General features: G+C 41.5%; 1 protein-coding gene across 1 annotated transcript; it reads right to left on the bottom strand.

The window, feature by feature from the left end:
• Positions 1-5,654: 5,654 nt before the first annotated feature.
• On the bottom strand, positions 5,655-8,730 carry LOC104288983 (caltractin). The gene is made up of 4 exons (XM_009887869.1): positions 8,575-8,730; positions 6,537-6,665; positions 6,293-6,430; positions 5,655-6,055 (listed from the first exon to the last, which is right to left on the bottom strand). The coding sequence occupies exons 2-4, from the start codon at positions 6,657-6,659 to the stop codon at positions 5,966-5,968; spliced, it is 351 nt and encodes a 116-aa protein (XP_009886171.1). The 5' UTR covers positions 6,660-6,665; positions 8,575-8,730; the 3' UTR covers positions 5,655-5,965.

The following is an 8,730-nucleotide window of genomic DNA, read 5'->3' as shown; positions in this document are numbered from 1 at the left end:
TATAAGCCAGCTCTGCTGGGCTCCTGGGTTAGCAGAGAGATTTGGATCATCGCTGCAAGGCCCTCTTTCTATCTGTACTGCTAAAGGAATTGGGCACATAAGTCAGGTTTTGAAGCATCAAACTTTGCAGGTCCTCAGTCTTGCTCCACCCTAACTCCACATCTCTTCCTTGCAGGCCCTCTGTATTTTTCCAGCAGTAGATGCGAGCTGTCGAGCTCTTGACATTCTGAGCTGCCTTTCAGTGAAGGCAGGTGTCCATCTGTCATGCTTTTGACCTCTGGCTAGGCAGTTACCTGAAAATATGTTTCTTGGTCTCGCTCCGCCCCACAAAGCCATTGGAATAAGACACATCCCAGTGCAGACAGTCTCCTAAAGGTCAACATACTCACCTTGGGGACAAGAGTCTAATTCTCAAATCCTTGTTCCTCTTGAGTCGAAGCAAGGCCGTGATTCCAGCTTCCACACATCCCAAGGGAGGGCCACAAGCATCCTGCAGCGGGTCTGGCTCTGTCTCTCTGCTTGAAGTGGTTCCATTTGATAGCAATATTCCCAAAGAGAGAAAATAACTCTACAGAGTAGTGGTCAGAGCACTCAGGGGGACTGTGTGAAAGGCAAGTTCAGTTCTCCGCTCCCCTGAGAGCGTGTCTGTAATTATTGATAGAGTGGGAGTTTCAGAAAGTGTGGTTTGGGGGTTTAGCTTTGAACAACCAACTAATAATTACGGCATTTTGCACTTGAGCTGTGTGAGAAACCTGTTGTTCTTTTTTCAGAAAAAAATAATTCTGTATCCAACCACATATTTCAAGCCCCTGCTGGATGGTGTTTGTTAGCCTACTTTCGATCGTCATTAAAAGCCACAGAGGAGGGAAATAAGCATCACTCATCTTGCACGTTAGTAACTGGATGCCCTCTAGCGAGACTGTCATACTCTCAGATCTGTCAGTTCTTTATTCCGTTAGAGAGAGAAAAGACTTTTACACTTCTCCTTAATGTAAAAATTCAGGACTGCATCCTTTAGTTAATGAGATTGTGCAGTGCCCACAGAAAGCAGAATTTTATGCCTGCTCAGCAGAGACTTTGGCAGAACCTTTGGGCTTTAGCGGGGGGACAATCCTGGCCTCCTGTTCGCTGGGGCGATTCGTGGAGGTGTGTGCCCCGTGGCCCCAGGCAGCGGTGTGCAGTGGTGGTGTTTGGTGCGACTGTCCACCCGCAGCAGTGCTATTTATATTGATACGTATGACAAAAAGGAAGCTGTCTTTGCAGAATTATCCTCATAGGGTTTCTTTCCTCAAGCGTCAAGGATCAGCCCAGCCTGTAGACAGAGCAGTTTGTTTGCTAGATCCCGAACTATCTCATTGTTTGCTCTCCATGCCTGATTTTTATTAAACATGTCAGACAGCTGTGGCTAGTTTCTGTTAGCATATGTAACTAGGTTTTAAAACAAAGCTTGTGTTTCGAAGCATCTCAGAAGCAGCATTTTTCTGACCTTCATTCGTTTTTATCTGTGTAAGGAAACAGAAATAATTTTCAAACAAATGTAATGGGGAGAATGAGTTCTGAGTGAGCAGGGGGGACACTGACAAAGGTACCTAGACACAGTTTCAGTGGTTCTGATTTGGCTTTAATGTTAATACTTTGGGAGGATGGCCGTCTGCAACAAAACACAGCACCTAAAGGCAATTAATCATGTCGATACGCTTGCAAAGTTTGCCAAAAGTACCAGCCAGTGCATGGAATAGATTTAAGTAGTGTGGTACTGTAGTGTTTTTGTTGGGGTCACAGAGAGATTTAACCCGTGTCAGAAAAATGTGTTCTGCCAGCATTTCCTTGTGTCAAATGTGGCAACGGTGAATTCTGGCTCAGAGCACTTCCTACTGCCAGAGTCTTTCTCAAAATCCGCTGATGCTATCCAGGGGTGTTTAAAAGCAAATGTAGTGTGACAGTATTTGATTTATATGAACTCAGTGAGAAGGTGTCCAGGGAATAAATGCTTAACATTTCAAATATGTGGTGTGACTTCACCGAGCAGTTTGCAGGACATGAGAGTTATTTCTCAAAACTGTGAATGACCAATTTAAGTATTTTAGTATTAAATGCTGTGTCAATTTATTGAAATATTTGGGTTCTGTTAGTAGGACTCTTGGCATGTGAAAGTACACCAAGGATTTCTTCTGTTGCTTCACCCCGACCATCCTCTTAAATACCAATACCTGAAAAGAAGCCATTATATTTCTGCGATGTTAGTCTTTTGCAGTCACCTGTGCCTGGCCAGCCTGCTGTTTTACACGCGCCTGGCACAGGTCTAACTGCGAAGAACTGAACGGCCTTCTGGCTTGCTGCCTTTACCCACTTTTCACTGTGATGTGGTGAGAAAGCGCAACAGCCCAGTGTTCCAAGTTGCCAGCGCAGATTACTTAAAACACCATTGCACACTAGGTAGTCACATTTTGTTTTGTGCCTTTTTTCTAAAGCCAGCTGAAGATTTGTTTTACTGTGGGGATGAGAGCTGATAAAGAACTTCTAAGTTGCATAGTGGAGATAACAGCAAAGGTTAGTTTAAAATTGCAATGCAGCTGGCATATTTTGAAATACAACTTGTAAGTATTTTTTTCTCTTTAGCATTTCGTCTTTTAATAAAAGCCCAGCACATTTTAATTTGAAAACATTTTTCGTTGGAAGACATTTGCAATATCATCACCCTTATCAATGCTTTGATATTTAGGTGCTTGCCAAATACAAATTGCAGTTCCACTTTCTTTTTTGTACAGTATCTGCCTAGCACGAGCACTCAGACTGAAAACCGGGCTTCGCTGATGTTGCAGCAGGAAGGGTCTCAGCTGGATGCACATATTGCAGCGTCTGAACTGCAGCCATCTGAGGGGAATTTGCAAATGCCAGGTAAGAACCCAACCTCCCTGTCGGCACAAAGGGGAAAAGGGATGCAAAGGATGAGATTCACAGCCATTTGCCTCCTGCTGCCTCCGGAGCTGCCCAGGTCAGTCGGTAGGGAACATCGAGCAGGGCTGGGACTGAAGCCTTCCCTTCTGCACCAGGTGCCAGTCAGTACGCACTCACACTGATGACCTCTTGGATTCAGGTGCCTTGAGGGATGGGTCCTTTCATGCAAGATGACCCAAATCCCTGCTTTGCTTCCTTTTTGGTGCTTTTAGTGCAAAGGAGCTGAATCCAAGTCTCCTGGAAGTGCTGCAGCTCTTATTTTTGTGAATAGAGTGAATGTAAAGAGGAGGAGAGGGGTGAAAGTGACCCATCTCCTCTAGTGAACCCCGTCCCTTTAGGGTAAGCTACTCGAGTAGGCACTAGAACAGGGCCCAGGAAAAATGCCTGCTGGGTACCTTCCCAGTTCATAGATCTGAGTCACTTTCTCCAGCACAGCAAATTCCTGAACAGGCAGTTCAGCACCCGTTCCTCACACAAACCGAACTCCGAGTTCTGCCCTTGGCTTCAGTGAGGTTCCTTTTCCTCCACCACGTATAGAAATGTAAAAGATAAAATTCTAGAAGGGACAGGAAGGATTCACAAGGGCACTGAAAATGAGTGACATGGAACCAGAGTACTGCCTTGTGCTGCTGTCGATACTGCTGTGGTAGTTGTCATACTCGGTGCACATGGCTGAAGAGGTGACAAGACAGTCCTCACTATCACGTGAACTAAAGCAGCATGAGACACTGTTCTATTACGTTAACACTTGCAGGTTTTGTACTAATTCAGCCACTGCTCGACATTCCAGACTTAAGAGATTAATGGGCAAGCCAGAAATAACATTTCATTATCGTAGTGCATACGGTAGGTATGCTTGTGTGTCTTTTTCCTACCTTCAGAAGTCAGGTAATGGGACTAGAACAGGAAGAGAGAAGTGACATGCATCATAGGTAAACAACAGTCATCAATCTCTTCCTGTGGCAGCGTTAAAAAAAGTACAGTCACCCTAATAGGCTCTGGGATTCCCCATCATCAACTAGAACTTCAAATTTCCCTTTCTGAATATAAGTGGTTAGTACTAGAAACTTTTAATCAGCATAGTGGAAGAGGCAGAGGATTTATGTGATAGACTACTGCACCTAAGAATTTCTCTTGGAAAGAAAAGATAAATGAAAGTGAAAATGTACTTGGCGAACCATTTAACGCTTTAAAATTATTTTTGAAAATTTACTTTTCATAGTAAGCACACCAAGTTATAAAGCACATAAAGTCCTTAACTTGCAAAACAGTTTTATTTCACACTTAGACAAAGTTAATAGACATTTTAAAATGCTTACAGGACCACAGGTTACATCTACTGCTACTGAATATGTTAATAGGGGACTTCACAGGTCTCTTGAGTTTTCCAGGGTCCTACACAATCCCTGTTCTCCCCCAGGTTTAAGCCTACTTCTGTAGAGGTTAGAGAAGGTCTATTTAGAGTTGTTCAGAGTACAAAACCGGGAGGACTGAGGCAGAATGTGCCAGGTTTGCATCTGCACGCTGAGAAGATCCATAAATGAACACTTTCTCCTTTCCGCTCCTGAAACATTCTCCCCCTGCTGGGCCCTTACAGCTCATGAGAGCTGAAGCAGCTGCAATGACGAGCTGGCTCTTCCTTTCTTCTACAAACCTCCTTAGTGCTGTCAAGCAGCAGATGCTAACTGAAGAAAAATGGGATCTTAACAGATACTGGTGAAATACTGGTCTTTCCCTCCCACTGAACCCTTCTGGCATTTTGCTACCTACTTGCCACTTCAGTGTGAACAGTAACAAACTCCTTCTGGTGCCTTACTAGAGACAGATGGGATTTAGGATTATACCTTTTCCCTGCAGTGTTGAAGCTGACTGTCTAATCAGGACCCAAGGATAAACCTTCCTGCAGAACCAAATAATTGGATGTCATGTTGTGTGTCAATGCTTTGTCATCATAATACAGAAGAAAATGTGGGTTTCCAGTAAGTCCTAGATTGACAGTATATGCAAGAAATACTCACAAAAATTAAGGTACCCTCCCCCCCCCCAAAAAAAAACCCAACCCCAAACCTGTGATGTCTGAAATGAATTTGGATTGTATGGATCTAAATATATTCAGTGTTCCACAGATGTCCAAGGTGAGCTATTTTTGCACTTGAGAGGCAAGTCACCCCCGCAACATGACTGTAAACAGCCTAAGACAAAATTTACCCTAGTGCACCATAGAACTGAACTTTTTAGGTACCTGAAATCCTGGCATAAAAACAGCTCTGTAATGTCTTGGGACTAAGAACAATGGCACAAGATGTTGACTGGTTATACAAAAAACTTGATAATCCAAGCAGGTTACATTCAAGTAAACTAGGTTTTGGATGACCAGATAAATAGAAGAACATCTCCTGATGGCACACAGCTCCAAATGAAGAACCAAATCTGGTTATCTACATTTGCTTCCCATTAGGTCCAAAACCAACTTGCTATGGGAAAACAGTGTTTCATACAGAAATAGACAGATATGCAGTTGGTTTTAGAGTCTTTCACAGAAACAAACAAAAGGAGACAAATACCAAAAGATAACCTAAAAGCCTTAAAAGGAATAAAAAAGCTGCGCTTGTTACCTTCATTCTGTAGCCTTAGGAAGGTCACAAGTGGCCTTTCCCAGCAGCAGTGGGAATCTTCACATCTCAAGTAAAATGTCTTTTAGGTAAATAGCTGAAACACAGTGTTCTTTATCCAAAATGGCAATCAGTGAAATTGGGGAGGAGCAGGGACCACCCTGCCTTGAAGGTTCAGTTCAGCCTTCCCTTTCACTTCTGCAATATATAATTTTAGCAGTTCTGGGTCCCTAATCTCCCCTTCCCTAATTAACTTTGCTGAAAAAGAAGAATGAACCGAAAATCTGTCCTTTCAGGCTTTCTTTATATGGCAGACAATATGCAGGAGACACAAGCCCAGTTTTTAAGTCTTTTCCAGGTTATCTTTTGGAGGAGCTGTATAGCAAGGCAACAGATTAATATAAGCTAGTTTTCTTCATAATTCTCAAAAATTCTTGCTCACTCACTTCTCCATCTCCATCTCGATCAGCTTCATCAATCATTTCCTACAAAACATATTGTACATTTGATCAGGCACTGGACCTTAAACACAAGATCTTCCATTCATTAAAACAACAACAAAGCAGAAGCACTTCATGTGAAAACATAAGTATGTATTTGATTGCTCTTCATATTTCTGACCTCTCAGCCCTTTTTGTATACGCATAGATTTCCACACGATCTTTAGGAGCTACAGCATTGGTCTTTGCCTGTTAGGAAAGCTTTGGCAAATCGGAATTTACCTGAAGTTCTTCATCTGTTAAATTTTCTCCCAGCTCCTTGGCAACCCTTTTCAAGTTTTTGAATGAAATTTTTCCTGTCCCATCATCATCAAATAATCTGAAAGCTTTCAAAATTTCTTCTTTTGAATCCTTTTCACTCTAAAACAAGAGTAAAACATACATTAATTAGAAAATACCTGCCACAGAGATACTCCTTTTCAGTATTTTTCATGCTGTCCCAAGAATCTCTATTAAGAACTCCTACCATTTTTTGCGTCATCATAGCCAAAAAGTCTTCAAAGTCAATGGTGCCACTTCCTTCTTTGTCAATATCTGCTATCATTTTCTTAATTTCTTCCTTCTTTGGCTCAAAGCCTAAAGCACGCATCGCAACCTGCACCAAAAAGGAATTCTGTTAGGAGGCCGCCAGAATTATAGTGACAGCACCCGCACTAAACCTTGTTTAATTTCCTCGTCCAAAACTGTAATAATAACAAATCAGTGCGATGAAAACATCTTGGTATCTTTTACTTGCTTGTTTAATCTCTCCAAATAGTAATAGCGTAGGTTTGATATTCTTAAGACTTGGACGTATTTTCTCTTTAGATCCATGTGAGACATGGATATATTTCTAAAGCTAAGAGAAACTCTTTGTGTGTGAATTAGGTAAAGGTTCCAATCTACATAGTTCCTAAAGGGACTGGATTATCAAAGTGGAACTTCAAGGGAGGTTTGGAGACCAGGGGTGTGATCTGAAAGTAAGGGCAGAATGCCCATTAATTTTGATGGGTGCAGAGTTACATACAGTTAATTTACATAATCCAGTACACAGAGATAGAAGAAATCCATATGCATAGCTGTCGGCACTTCTGGCTAGGTGGTGGGGAGGAGGGGGCAGGAGGAGGTGGGAACTTGCAGGGCTCCAAGTGTCTCAGCCTCAGCAACTCAAAGATTGACTGCTGTGCTAGTTGTGGAAAGAAAAGCAAACCCACGAGTAAAGTACTGCTGCAAAACCAGTTGTGTAGATTGTTGTACCAATGCTTAATATTAGCATTGTTTAAAACCAGGCTCTGGCCTTTCACCAGCCTAGAACAATGATTTTGCTACTTAAGTATTTATTAGTAACTTCACAGTCCTGGTGTGCCAGATAATTACAGCGTAGTTACTTCACAGGCTGAAGTTTCAAGAACACGTAGCTAGAGGAAGATTTGAACTGCGAACATTCGCTCTTCTTGTATGTTGTAGTGGAAATCAGTATTAGACAGAAGTTTTCTCGCTAAACACTTTTCTACTGGAAAGTGCTAACTCATCAGAAACTTAACGTTTTACTGGAGTGTGTTTTCTGACCCATTTCTTGCAATGGGACAACTGAAAATGTTCCATTTTGTCTTTCAGAAGGGAACACTTTCTATTGTAAAATATCCATTATTTTGAATTAATTTTGAAAAAGAAAAACCTAGCATCAAATGGTTGATGCTAAAACATTTCAGTCCATTTTAAGAACTATATTTCAACATGTATCATCTGCATTCAGAGAACACGCTCTCCTTAACCAAGCATAAGTACTTCCAAATAAATCCTGAGATAAGCCACAGGCTTAGGTAACTCGTGCTTCTAGGTTACATACACAGAAATTGAGGCAGAGTTTGTGTATGTGAGTCATCAGGGTCAAGGAGATAAGATAAAAGGTTCATGCTTAAAAAAAAATCAGACAGAAAATCATAGGGAGACAACTGAGAATAATCTTCCCCCTTGTACTACTGTGCATATGCATGTGCACACGCACACACACTACCTGAATTGCTACTGAAATACAACTCAAATTTCTGTTTTGTTCTTTTTTAGATTAAAAACCAGGTAAATTTTGGATTATGTATATGAAAACATGGTTGTATTTTTCCTGAATGTATGCAAAATCTGTGTGCTTAGTTCTGAGATGAAGAAAAAATTTGATGTTCTGACGTTCATCCCAGAACAACAGAAGTCCACTTCCGAGAAGTCAAACTGAAATGTGTACTGTGTGTACCTAAACACAGGAACTGTTTAGTTCCTCTAATGCTCAGATACTCAAAGCTATCTGACCTAATATCCATGTATTAGAGAAGCCTGTCTGTTCTGAAGTATTACATGCAGAGCTTTCTCAAGTTATCTGTGTAGTACACCCCAAATTCAGTCCTGACAGCCACCCATTACTCTTGTTTGTACTCCAAAATTATTTTAAAATAGGGCTGGACAAACAGAAAAAGCAGCTACAATTTTGAGACCAAAGATATTTCCATCCAAGAAAAAAAAAGCTTGAAAACCTTCAGTTCTTTTATGTCAATGCTTCCAGATCCATCAGTATCAAACAAATCAAAAGCTTCTCTGATCTCCTGCTTTTGCTCTTCTGTAAGTTCAGGTTTCAAGCCACTTTTCTTCCGCTGGGCTGTACTTAAGCCAGGTTTTCTATAGTTGGATGC

Source organism: Charadrius vociferus, unplaced genomic scaffold (genome assembly GCF_000708025.1).
Source record: "Charadrius vociferus isolate BGI_N301 unplaced genomic scaffold, ASM70802v2 scaffold806, whole genome shotgun sequence".
Lineage (NCBI taxonomy): Eukaryota > Metazoa > Chordata > Aves > Charadriiformes > Charadriidae > Charadrius > Charadrius vociferus.
This window is presented reverse-complemented; position numbering and strand designations above follow the sequence as displayed.